Source organism: Linepithema humile, chromosome 1, assembly GCF_040581485.1.
Source record: "Linepithema humile isolate Giens D197 chromosome 1, Lhum_UNIL_v1.0, whole genome shotgun sequence".
Lineage (NCBI taxonomy): Eukaryota > Metazoa > Arthropoda > Insecta > Hymenoptera > Formicidae > Linepithema > Linepithema humile.
The window spans coordinates 22,537,358-22,551,004 of NC_090128.1; the positions used below are offsets into that span (position 1 = coordinate 22,537,358).

The window sequence follows — 13,647 nt, forward strand, 5'->3', positions numbered from 1 at the left end:
CTTTAAATATATATCTTAATATTTTTAATATGTGCGTGTGTGTATAAAATATTTATTTGATTTTGGTAGAGAAAAACAACTAAAAAAATATTAGATAAACAAGTGGATGAACAAATGAATATTTGCATGCTTAATTCTAATGTAATAAAGACGGCAACAGAACAAGAGCGAAGAGAAGGTGAATTATTGAAAAAAATACACATTTTACAAAAACGTTTACATCGTCGAGAAAAAACTATTAAAACAACACGGAACATTGTTGAAACGTTTAAAACGAATCATGACACAAACACAGATCTGGAAAAAATATTACTGAATAATTTTAGTGATTCTAAGTTACAAATTATTTTAAATGAATATCATAATAATAATGTTGTTTCAACGCAAAGACGATACACGCAAGAAATGAAACAATTTGCATTAACACTATATTTTTATAGTCCTAAAGGATATGACACGCTTCGAGAAACATTGTGTTTACCACATCTGTCGATGTTACGAAAATGGCTTGGAAATTATAATTGTGAAGTAGGTTTTCTTTCGGAAATTTTTAAATATTTAGAAACAGAAATACCACAAAAGCAATTTTTGAAAGATGTAGCTTTAATATTTGACTCAATGGCAATTCGTACTCAAATTATACATGATATAAAAACCGATAAAAACAGAGGCTATGTTGATTATGGTGAATATCTTAAATATTGATTCTCAAGATTTAGCTACAGAAGTATTAGTTTTTCAAATAGTTTCATATACAAATAAGTTTAAATGCCCAATTGCATATTTTTTTATTAACAAAATAAATGCAAATATGCAAGCACAACTAATAAAATGTGCAATTGAAAAATTATATGAAGTAGGCGTAATAGTACGTTCATTAACATGTGATGGAACAAAAACAAACCTTTCAACATTTAAATTACTTGGATGTAATCTATCTACTGACAATATAAAAACCTTTTTTAAACATCCACAAAATAAGTCAAATGTTTATTGTATAATGGATTCATGTCACATGGTTAAATTAGCACGTAATGCCTTAGCAGAAACAAATATTTCATCTAAAGCTGGCTTAATCTCATTCAGTTATATAAAAAAACTGCATACAATTCAAGAAGAAGCAGATTTAAAACTTGCTAATAAATTAAGTTATAATCACGTTAATTTTTCAAATAAGAAAATGGATGTACTTTTGGCAGCACAGGTATTAAGTAGTGGTGTTGCTGATGCAATAGATTTTCTTAGAACAAGTGGAGATAAAAACTTTATAAATAGTGAAGCAACAACAGAATTTATTCGTATCATTGATAGATTATTTGACACGATGAATACAAGAAACGGTTTTGGTACAGGTTTTAAGTCACCTATGACGATTAACAACTTAAAATTAGTCAAACAATTTTTTGATGATAGCATCACATACATTTCGAGTTTAAAAATAAATGACATTAATATTTTTGTCCATTCTCGAAGTACTTTTGCACTAGGATTTGTTATAAATTGTCAAAGTTTTTACAATTTAGCACACGATCTATTGTACAAAGAAGTAAACGCTTTACGATATTTTTTAGCATATAAGTGTCCTCAAGATCATTTAGAATTATTTTTTTCATGCATAAGAGGACGTGGTGGATGGAATAATAATCCTAATGCATTACAGTTTAAATGGGCTTTACGGCAACTTTTGTTTCGTAATTCTGTATGTGCTAGTTTTAATGCAAATTGTTTAAGTGACAATTACGAAGTACCCTCTATTTTTAAATTTCGAACGCCAAAACGTACAATACATGATGATAATTGTATAAATATAAATGAAGAAGAATTGCAAGCCCTATCAAATTTATTAGATAATGTAAATTTATCGTTTCTTCAACAAAATATTTTATATTATATAACGGGTTCTATTATTCGTACACTTCTTACTGAAATACATTGCCATCATTGCATAAATATTTTAATAGAAAGAAATATGGAAAGATGTAATACATTTCATACTTATGCAATTAATATCAATAAATACAATTCATTCACTTCTTTTGTTAATCGAGGAAAACTTTATTATCCGTCAAATGTAGCGTTTCAAATTGTTCAAACTACAGAAAAAGCTTTCAAAATAGAATTAGCTTCAGGTCACATACAGAATAATTCTTTTAAACAAAATATTGTAATCAGAGTCATGAAATTTTTATTGCCTAAAATAAAACAATTATTTATACCTGAACATCCTTTTCTTGATAATACGGGAAGTGAAGATTTGCATGAAATTCAAATAATTAAAGTAATAGCAATGAAGTATATAAAACTTCGCATTTTGACTTTTTATAAAAAAATGACAGAACGACATTTAAAAGAACGTGGAACAAAACGCGCAAAATTGCATAAAACTATTTTATTTAGTCACGTATAATCGCTTCTTGTTCATCTTTATTTTGCTTCGTTTTTCTTTAGTCACAATGTGCATTTTGCAATATTTTAATTTGAGGCAATTGTGATTTATTATTTGATTTTATTTTAATTATATATTTTATTTTAAATGTATATTAATTTTGTTTTACTTTAATTTCAATTGTGATTTAATTGTGATATTATAATTAATAAATGTAACAAAATTATAATATTTAAACAAATAAAATATAGAAGTGTTTAAATGTATTAAGTTTTTTTATTTAATATATATGTATACATACATGTTATATATTAACAATTTTTATTAAACAATATACATTGTTTTTATTAAATAATTTTATAATATAAAAACAAATTTCAACATATAAATTTTATAATTATCCAACAATTTCATTTGAAAGCATAAAATTTTATTTTTATGAAGGCGAATGTTTGTAGAACTAATAGTAGCTGTGAACACGTGACCGAGACTGTTGGTTAGATAGAGAGATCCGGGTCCAAACAGCTATCTCCATCTGACCGGTCGAGAACAAAGGCGTGCTCGTTCCAGTATGGTATATAGTTCAATGATAGGAACCAGTGATGCGATATTTCCCACAGCGGTCCCGGCTCCGCTGCCTCACACAACCTTACAGAAGCGCTACGTACGTATCCGTGTGAGCTCGGCCGTTCAACCAATGGAAGAGAGCGAACGCTCCCTTCCACCGAGCCGACACAACAGACGATAAATGCATGCTACTTGCATGTTAAAAGCAAGCGTTTCTAATTCAGAAAAGAAATTCTGAGGCGAGTGGCTGGAATATTAGAGATCACCTGTTCGAAACCTACTTCGTGCAACTTTTTTTTCTTTTTTCCACATTTGTTTCTAACATAGTAAATTATTAGATAATATTTTTTTGCCCAAAAAAATAATATTTTCTATTTATTATTAATATTCGCATATATTAAACTAACAATTTTAGAAATAATACAGATCTGCTATTGTTAATAGAAAATTGAAGTTATTTTACAATGTTGCAACAAAGTGCTAATTTAACATATGCGAATATTTTTAATAAAGATAAAATAATTTTTTTTAACCAAAAACATTATCTAATAATTTACTTAAAATAAATATCGAAAAAGGAAAAAAAGTTACAAAATCACAGTTTTCAAACACGAGATTTTTAATATTCTTGCCATTCGCCTTACTCGTTTAGCCATGCTTGTTATTTTACATTTATCAACATAAAAGATTACACGCCTGCAAAGCTTTTAATTATTTATTTTAAACTACTGCATATTAGCAAGAGTTACTGCAGTAACTACATATACATGTACTGTGGAGATTAGTGGAGGAACACAGTAGCATATTAAAACTGCAGTCAAATAGATGTAGATTGGTAATTTTATTAATACTATTAATAAGTAGTGGTCTTCCGCACCACCTTTGAGGTTCCACTTATGGCGCGTTCGATTTTTTTTTAAGTGGATCGTCGCCTGGAGCCCTATTGTACCACTTTTTTTTACACCTGTTATTTACAGGTTAAAATAATTTACAGTAGTTGACACTGTATTTTTGTATCTATATACTTACTGTACTTTGTATACTCACTGTACTTGTACTTTTGCGCGTTGCGCGTATATTGGCGAGTTGGGAAAATTACTTTATAATTTTTTATAAATACAAAATATATTTTGTATTTATTATGCCTGCAATGCTATCAAGAGTAATGAGAAATACAAGGTGTCCCATTTTAAACAATCCACTCAAATATCTCAGAAACACCGAGTTAAATAATAAAATTTTTTAAATAAAAGTTGTAGGATTTGGAGAGGAAAAAAATATAGGGATATTTGTTTGACCTTGGATGGAAGCGCTTCTGAGATTTGAAGGTCATTTTTATTTTTTTAAATGGAACCACTTAATTTTTTTATATAAATCGATTTCTCATAATATTTGTCGTAAAAAGTTATAAAACTAGGATGGCCAAAAATTGAATGGTTTACAAGATATTTTATACTTTAATTTGACATAATTTTACATAAACTATAAAATATCTCGTTAAATATTCATTTTTCAATTATCTTACTTCAACACTTTTATGCACAAAATAATGAGAGGAATCAATTGGTATAAAAAAAACACATAGTTGTCTTTAAGAAAAAATCTAGCAGAGCTATATTTAAGCTATATTTAGCAGATATGATATAATATACTTTCTTCTTAAATATATATACTTTTTTCTTAAAGTCAACTATGTATTTTTTTACACCAATTGATTCCTCTCATTATTTTGTGCATAAAAGTGTTGAAGTAAGATAATTGAAAAATGAATATTTAACGAGATATTTTATAGTTTATGTAAAATTATGTGAAATTAAAGTATAAAATATCTTGTAAACCATTCAATTTTTGGCCATCCTAGTTTTATAACTTTTTACGACAAATATTATGAGAAAATAGGATTTATATAAAAAAATTAAAGTGGTTCCATTTAAAAAAATTAAAATAACCTTCAAATCTCAGAAGCGCTTCCATCCAAGGTCAAACAAATATCCCTATATTTTTTCCCTCTCCAAATCCTACAACTTTTATTTAAAAAATTTTATTATTTAACTCGGTGTTTCTGAGATATTTGAGTGGATTGTTTAAAATGGGACACCTTGTATTTCTCATTACTCTTGATAGCATTGCAGGCATAATAAATACAAAATATAGTTTGTATTTATAAAAAATTATAAAGTAAGTAATTTTCCCAACTCGCCAATATACGCGCAACGCGCAAAAGTACAAGTACAGTGAGTATACAAAGTACAGTAAGTATATAGATACAAAAATACAGTGTCAACTACTGTAAATTATTTTAACCTGTAAATAACAGGTGTAAAAAAAAGTGGTACAATAGGGCTCCAGGCGACGATCAACTTAAAAAAAAATCGAACGCGCCATAAGTGGAACCTCAAAGGTGGTGCGGAAGACCACTACTTATTAATAGTATTAATAAAATTACCAATCTACATCTATTTGACTGCAGTTTTAATATGCTACTGTGTTCCTCCACTAATCTCCACAGTACATGTATATGTAGTTACTGCAGTAACTCTTGCTAATATGCAGTAGTTTAAAATAAATAATTAAAAGCTTTGCAGGCGTGTAATCTTTTATGTTGATAAATGTAAAATAACAAGCATGGCTAAACGAGTAAGGCGAATGGCAAGAATATTAAAAATCTCGTGTTTGAAAACTGTGATTTTGTAACTTTTTTTCCTTTTTCGATATTTATATTAAGTAAATTATTAGATAATGTTTTTGGTTAAAAAAAATTATTTTATCTTTATTAAAAATATTCGCATATGTTAAATTAGCACTTTGTTGCAACATTGTAGAATAACTTCATTTTTCTATTAACAATAGCAGATCTGTATTATTTCTAAAATTGTTAGTTTAATATTTGCGAATATTAATAATAAATAGAAAATATTATTTTTTTGGGCAAAAAAATATTATCTAATAATTTACTATGTTAGAAACAAATGTGGAAAAAAGAAAAAAAAGTTGCACGAAGCAGGTTTCGAACAGGTGATCTCTAATATTCCAGCCACTCGCCTCAGAACTTCTTTTCTGAATCAGAAACGCTTGCTTTTAACATGCAAGTAGCATGCATTTATCGTCTGTTGTGTCGGCTCGGTGGAAGGGAGCGTTCGCTCTCTTCCATTGGTTGAACGGCCGAGCTCACACGGATACGTGACGTAGCGCTTCTGTAAGGTTGTGTGAGGCAGCGGAGCCGGGACCGCTGTGGGAAATATCGCATCACTGGTCAACGGTAAGCCAGTGGATAGTGACGATCGTATTGCATGGGAGCATGATTTGAATTACGCGGCACATAACGATAACGTGGAAGCAGCTGATACACACGCGATCGATGATTTTTTAAGTGACTGGCATTTGAATCGGAATGTTCATTCGTTAATCGGTGCCGGTGGATTGAGAGCAAAGAAATATTATGAACAGGCTTTCGGTTAGCAATATCCGACGAGTGATATGAAAAAATCGCACGCCGGTAAAGACGATTATCGTTATGCAATATCAAAATTGAAAGAATTGTATCGCACAAATAATCCCGACAAAGCATCTTGGTGGGAATTTTAAAAATTACATTTTATAGATCTAATGCGCGAGAGTCGAGACAATCGTGGTTACATACATGGACCTGGCACAAGTGGTGCTGGAAATACGCAATCTCGTAAACGACACGGTGATACCGCAAGTGAAACAGATAAACGACCACGCGAGCAAATTGAACAGCCAGCTGCTGCTACTAGTACAACTACTGATAATAATAATCTCTTTAGTGACGACTCGTTGGACGCTATTATGTCTCATATGGATGTCGATACGATGGAAACGTTGGCGAATCCTTCGAAGGGTGGAGGCATCGAAGGTGGCGGCCGGTCTCATCGTGGAGGAACAGGAGGAATGGGAATAGTTGGCATTCCGAAGAATCCCAGTACACCGTACAACACGATGACATATAGAAAATCTTGAATATTTTTTTCATATGGATTTGCGAATAAAAAATTTGATACTGGCAATAATCAGGTGTGAGCCACAACATTGTCCTTAATTCCTGTGGATTATTTACCTTTGTATATGGATCATGCTGAATTCTCAATGTTACGTGGTCTAACGGTCGCGACACATGTACGCGCTAGGATTAAATCTCTCGGTTGTCGTATGAATTTTCAAACTGCATCGAGCGAAAGTAAATGGGCGACGAGTGAATTTGTTGCAATCGCGCAAACCGCGGTAGGTTTAAATATATCTGTACCGGGAAAGAATCGTGTTTATACTCCGAATTCAAATAAACCGATGATAATAGATTCTCACACATATCCGAATATGAATACATTGAATGATAAATTGTAGTACGGTCTCGACAGTGGTGTCGGTGCGATCTCCTTAGTACCTCGTCATTTGAATTTATATTATTGCGCCTACACTGCGAAAAATGCTCCAAATGCGACTGCTCCGAATGAATTTCATCATAGAAACGGTGTGCCAAAATTTGATGGTTTTATTAATAGGTTCCTACCCAGTGAACATTTTGACGTCTTAAAGTAGTCTCATTGTTCGAAATCTCAGAAGAAAAGGAAATAAAGGGAAAGCGCGGTATGCCGGCGCTCGTGATCGGGAAAAGATGGTGGTTCGCGCGGCGACAATAGGTGAGGCCGTGAAATAATTCACTCGCGTTTCGTAACATGTCGGTGGTCGTTTATTCCGCACGACCACAAGTGCACACAACTACTTCGTCACAATAGACAGCCAAATAACGTACAAAATATAATACAGTGACTTCAATGACCCGATATTTTAAACGACTCGGAGGTCGACCCGGCACACGTGTGTCTCAACTCAGCCATCCTTAACGACCTCCTTCGTCACGACGGATGTGACGACACGACAGCGCTAATCATGTATCGATCTACGCGGAAATCCAGATAAACGCTATCGATAGCTCTGAGCTACGCCGCGATCTCGGAGATGGCGCGCGCATCTCGGATTGCGCGCTTCGTGTCACACTTGCACGAACATACCGCTCGCCTCGCTTATTTAATAAGCGACAAAAAACACTTTATAATGAACTAATGACTACTTATATCAGCTGACTAAGATTAATACTGATTTACATTTTAGCAGTATGCATAAACTTAATTAATCTACACTTAACCTATAGATATCTCTAGATATCACAGACGCGAATTATTGGGCGTTGGGCGCCGCCCGCCGTAGGGTATGATACTCAAGAAGCAAAAAAAAACTAAACGAAGCTACGAATTGTGATCCTCTTCGTCTCGATCAGCGATCGGAAGAAGACACAATTTGTGAATCGGTCGTCGAACGGTAGAGGTCGCAGTCCTCACTTCGCAAACGCGGATCAACCCATCTTCACCCGGGAAGCACTGGGTTATACGCCCTAATTCCCATTTAGAGGGTGGTGCATTGTCGTTTTTAATGATAACGATGTCACCCACGCTCATATTCGCGCATTGATTGTGCCACTTATTGCGCTTCTGCAAAGAGTTCAGAAAATCTAAGCGCCAAACCTGCCAAAATCGGTCTCGCATCTGCTGCACGAGTTGATATCTAGTCAATCTCGATTCCTGACGATCTAATAGCGACGCATCAGGCAACGCAAGAAGTGGAGCGCCGGTCAAGAAGTGACCAGGAGTCAGATACGATAGATCGTCGGGGGAGTTCGAGAGTCCAGCGATCGGTCGCGAATTTAGGCAGGTCTCTACCTGGCACAACAGTGTCTCTAATTCGTCAATGGTGAGCGTATGTACGCCAACGATACGCTTTAAGTGGTGTTTGACTGACTTTACTCCAGCCTCCCAGATCCCGCCAAAGTGCGGAGCGGAGGCTGGAATAAAGTGCCATTCTATGCCTAACGAGGCCATAGAGGATTCGACGGCGCCATCGCACATACTAGCGTAAAATATACGGTATAATTCCGTTTGCGCGCCACGGAAATTTGTTCCGTTATCGCTAAGCACGATCGCAGGAATACCGCGTCGTGATGAAAATCGTCGAAAAGCGGCGATGAATGCGGCGGAAGACAAATCGGTAACGAGTTCCATATGCACGGCACGGGTGATCAAGCACACGAAAAGGGCTATATAGGCCTTACGGGATTGATGACCACGTCCGGCAAAGGCGCGCACTGGCAAGGGTCCGGCATAATCTATTCCAACCTTCAAAAACGGACGCGCCACATTAGTTCGTATTTCGGGCAAATGAGCCATTTTTTGACTGCTCAGATTTGCACGATGTCGAGAGCAGATGACACACTGACCAATAACTGAACTGACAATTATTTTTGCTCGGAGTATCCAATACTCCTCTCGGAGTAGACGTAATGTTAACGACGTTCCCCCATGGAGAGTGCGTAAATGTGCATCACGCACTATTAAACGCGTCAGAGGAGTCTGGCTCAGGATTACCGGATGCTTCCGAGCGAAAGTCAATGGAGCGTGCATTAATCTGCCTCCCATACGAATGGTTCCGTCATCATCAATGAACGGATCCAATGAAAGCAGCGAACTCGACCGTGGTAATCTTTGCCCGGCTCGCAATAAATGAAGTTCCGTCGCATATAACGACGACTGTATGACTTTGATCCAAAAAGTTTTGGCTTCCGTCATCAACTGCGCGGTGTATAAAATCTCCGTACATGGAAGCTGTCGTCGTGTCAGTTTCACGAAGCGTAGAATCAACGCAGTTATCTTGAGCAATTTGCTCCAATCAGAATAACGAGTGGATAGATCCCACTCGGAGACCTTGGTGAAGTGAGTGACAACTGACCGAGCCTCAAGGTCAGAAGTCGGCAGACTCTCAGGCGAGTCGACCGAGGGCCAGGCTTCGGGCTCACAGGAAAGCCACGAAGGCCCGTACCACCATAGTGTATTTTTAATCAATTGAGTCGGAGAGACTCCACGAGAAGCTAAATCCGCAGGATTGTCCTGCGTAGGAACATGACGCCAATTTACCGGTGGACATTGCGTTTGGATGAGAGACACCCGATTCGCCACGAATACCTTCCATGTGGCCGGAGGCTTACTAAGCCAGGCCAATGTGACGGTGGAATCCGTCCAGGCGTAAATGGGGGCCTGCTCGAGATTTAACGCTGAAATAGTCCAAGCAAGAAGTCGCGATAAGAGCTCGGCCGCGCAGAGCTCCAAACGAGGAACCGAGACCGTTTTCAACGGAGCAACCTTGCTCTTACTCGTTAATAAGAAAACGTTTGGCTCGTGTTCATGAATCACTCGAAGGTAAATCACGGCTGCGTAAGCGGCCTGGGACGCATCCGCGAACCCATGTATCTCGATGGTTGAGTCCTCGTGGGTGCGTACCCAGCGCGGGATACAAACCGTAGCAAGTGAAGTAAGTCCGTGGCAGAAAGATACACACCGTTCATTTAGATCCGACGGTAATGTCGTGTCCCAATCGATCTTAGACAGCCACAACTGTTGAATAAGGATCTTACTGATGATAATGGTCGGCGACAACCAACCTAGTGGATCGTAGATTTTCGATATATACGAGAGAAAGGTGCGTTTCGTTATCGTCGACGGAACCTCTGATCTAATGCGAAAACTAAAGGCATCCTCTAGTGGTGCCCAATATATGCCAAGAATTTTTAATTGATCATCCTCTTTAAAATCTACGTTTTGTGCAGGATCGCGAATCGTTTCGGATAAATCATAGATTAAATCTGGACAATTGGAACTCCATTTGTGTAGAGGAAACCCGCCCGCGTTGGTCAGTCCTATCATCTGCTCTCGAATCTCGCGACATTCTTCTATCTCCGACGCGCCAAAAAATATATCGTCAACGTATGAATTAACTATGACGTTATGCGCAGCCAGAGGGAAGCGATGCTTCTCGTCCTCTGCTAACTGTCGCAAAACGCGTAATGCTAAAAAGGGGGCAGGAGCGGTACCATAAGTTACCGTCCGTAACCGATACGGAACAACCGCGTCTTTCTCCGATTGCCTCCAGAGAATTAACTGAAAGCGCGTATGATCATCGTGCACGCGAATTTGCCGAAACATCTTCGCAATATCGGCGGCACACACAAACCGGTGCCAGCGCCAACGTAACAGGATGGCACATAGATCAGCCTGCAATTTTGGTCCGATAAGGAGGCAGTCGTTGAGAGACTTTCCATTGCTAGTGCGCGCAGACGCGTTAAATACAACCCTTACCTTCGTCGAAGCGCTACTTGGCTTTAATACCGGATGATGCGGTATAAAGCATCGCTGTTCCTCGACTTCCGAGGGCGTATACGGACTCATGTGTCCTAATCTTAAATATTCGGTCAAAAAAGCATTATATTCGACAGCCAACTGTCGATCCTTTTTCAACCGACGCTCCAAAGACGAATACATATGGAGCGTGGTTTTGTGAGAATCCCCAATATCAAGTGGAAGATCTCCCTTAAACGGCAACGCAACATGGTATCTTCCTGACGCATCACGATTAGTAGTCGCGGCGAAGAGATCTTCGCAATGATTATCCTCAGCGGATAACTTGTTCTGCGAAGGAATCTCCTCAACCTCCCAAAAGCGTTCGATCGCACGAGTCAAATCGGTATTAAATGTCACGTGTAATGACGAAACAGTCGTATGCGACGACAAGACATTAACAGGGCCGTCGTCCACTGGACCGCGCAGCACCCACCCAAATCGTGAATGAATAGCGTACGGTTCTCCGGGAAACTTCACCCGATCTGGAAGTATTATTTCGTCATAACAATCGGCACCGAGTATTAAGTCGATCGGCTTATCACTGCAGGGATCGGGGTCAGCCAATGTCAGTTGACCGACGCCGATCCACTCAGAGGCATCAACAACTCGTCGCGGAACATAACTAGAGAGACGAGATAAAATAAGAGGCTCGATCACGACGACAAGCTGAGAGTTAATTCGCGACCGTAATTCAACGCGGGTGGAGTGCTTTACGATCCCGGAAACGGTGGCGCCAGTACCCGAAATTGAAGCAGAGCACGCAATTCTTTGTACGCGTAACGTTTGAGCAGCTGCTTCAGAGATTAGCGAACACTCGGAGCCAGAATCTAAAACTGCACGGAATGGCAGTTCACGACCTTCGGCCGTACGCACATGTACCCACGCTGTCGCAATTAACACTGGCTTTAACGTCTTTGACTCGGCGATTCCCGAATGACAGGAAGTTACATTGGATAAGTTCGCGGAATCGTTATTCGAAATGGAAGTAACCTCGTTACCATGTATTAACTCTGAATCCGATGCACGCGGCGAGAATGCTTGATGAAGCATCTTATGATGTCGTTTCTTACATTTATCGCAACCCGGTTTGGTCTTACAGCTCGGCGGAAAATGTCCTTTCGTGAGACAATTAAAACATAAGTGCGCCGCTCGGACGGAATATAAACGTTCGCTCGCAGGCATAACCTTAAACTTCGCGCACTTCGATACGTTATGAGCCGCTGAACACAAATGACATACAGAAGTGTTGGTGTTCGCAACGTGCGAAGTGACCTTAGAGTCAACACCGTTTTTATGTTTCGTATTTTTCGATCCGACATTGTCGCTAAGGCATGTGACTCCGCTTTTAATCGAAGCAACATTTAACGCGTGTATTTTACCGGTCAAAAATTGCTCAAGTTCGTCATAATTCGGAAATGTTTCTCTTTTACCGATGTTCTCTTCCCAACTCTTTCGAATTGTCGGATCCAGACGCATAAGCGTCATAACAACTAGTATAGAATCCCACGACAATTGATTCAAGTTCTCGAGAGAGACAAGTATTTCGCGAGTTTGATTAATTAGAGTCTCTAATGCGGCAGGATTATCGCCGCTTACTGGCTTAAGCTTTAATAAACGAACTATAAGAGAAAAGGTCAAAACTTGAATATCCTGATAATGAGCATTAACTAATTTCCAAGCCGATTCAAAATTCGCATCGGTAATCGGTAAATTTTTAATCAGCGACAATGCCGTACCGGTCAAACTACTTTTAAGATAATAAAACTTTTGTACGTTAGATAGTCCAGACTCACGGATGACCATAGAGTCAAACATATCCCGAAAATGAGCCCAGTCCTTCTGATCTCCGTTGAAAGTCGGCAGAGGGATGCGCTCGAGACTGGTGAATCTGGAAGTCGAAGATGCGTTGGCAGCGTCCCCCCTAGTAGATGTGGTCGAAGGCAGGATGCTCTGCAAAGCGGTGAGCGCGTCCGTCGCATCCAGAACTCGATCTTCCATGTCGCCAAACTCGGTACCTCGGAGATAATCACTGACGTCCGGATCCGTCGAGTATTCGGTTAACTCCTCGTGATTGCATCGACATTTGGCCCATAGATGCGTTAACGTTTGAAGTTTCGTCGAGACTGTAATGGAGTTGGACGTATCAGTGAGCCTCGCAGCCGAATTGCACGTACGATGAATAGATCGTAAATGTTCTCGTTGTACGACGAGCAGCGCTACAATGCTGCCTTGAGAACGAGTACGAGTTCTCGATCGGTCTGTCGGCACTGTGAGCGTATCTCCAGGCATGATGACGTCACAGTCTATCAGAGTCTAATAAACAATCAGACTCGAACAATCGCAATGATTAGAGTCACTTGTCAATCCGACAATTATCACAAGAACGACGAACGAATTCGAAAACGATGGATTCAAACCGTCGCACTAAATAGAGTCAAATTATTACTCTAA

The 13,647-nt window shown here is 38.3% G+C and overlaps 1 protein-coding gene across 1 annotated transcript; it reads right to left on the bottom strand.

Moving 5' to 3' along the window:
- Positions 1-8,217: 8,217 nt before the first annotated feature.
- LOC105670213 (uncharacterized) lies at positions 8,218-13,485 on the bottom strand. Its single transcript, XM_067347718.1, has 3 exons — positions 12,990-13,485; positions 11,155-11,678; positions 8,218-10,956 (listed from the first exon to the last, which is right to left on the bottom strand). Exons 1-3 carry the CDS (start codon positions 13,483-13,485, stop codon positions 8,218-8,220), a joined length of 3,759 nt encoding a protein of 1,252 aa, XP_067203819.1.
- Positions 13,486-13,647: the final 162 nt, after the last annotated feature.

What these genes read in the sequence shown, in the direction of transcription:
- LOC105670213 (XM_067347718.1), bottom strand. Translation starts at nt 13,485, where the DNA reads ATGCCTGGAGATACGCTCACAGTGCCGACAGACCGATCGAGAACTCGT. An exon ending in GTTTGACTCTATGGTCATCC is followed by an intron (nt 11,679 to 12,989) that starts GTGAGTCTGGAC and finishes TAATACTTCCAG; the next exon opens with ATCGGGTGAAGTTTCCCGGA. An exon ending in CAAGTAGCGCTTCGACGAAG is followed by an intron (nt 10,957 to 11,154) that starts GTAAGGGTTGTA and finishes ACGCGCTTTCAG; the next exon opens with TTAATTCTCTGGAGGCAATC.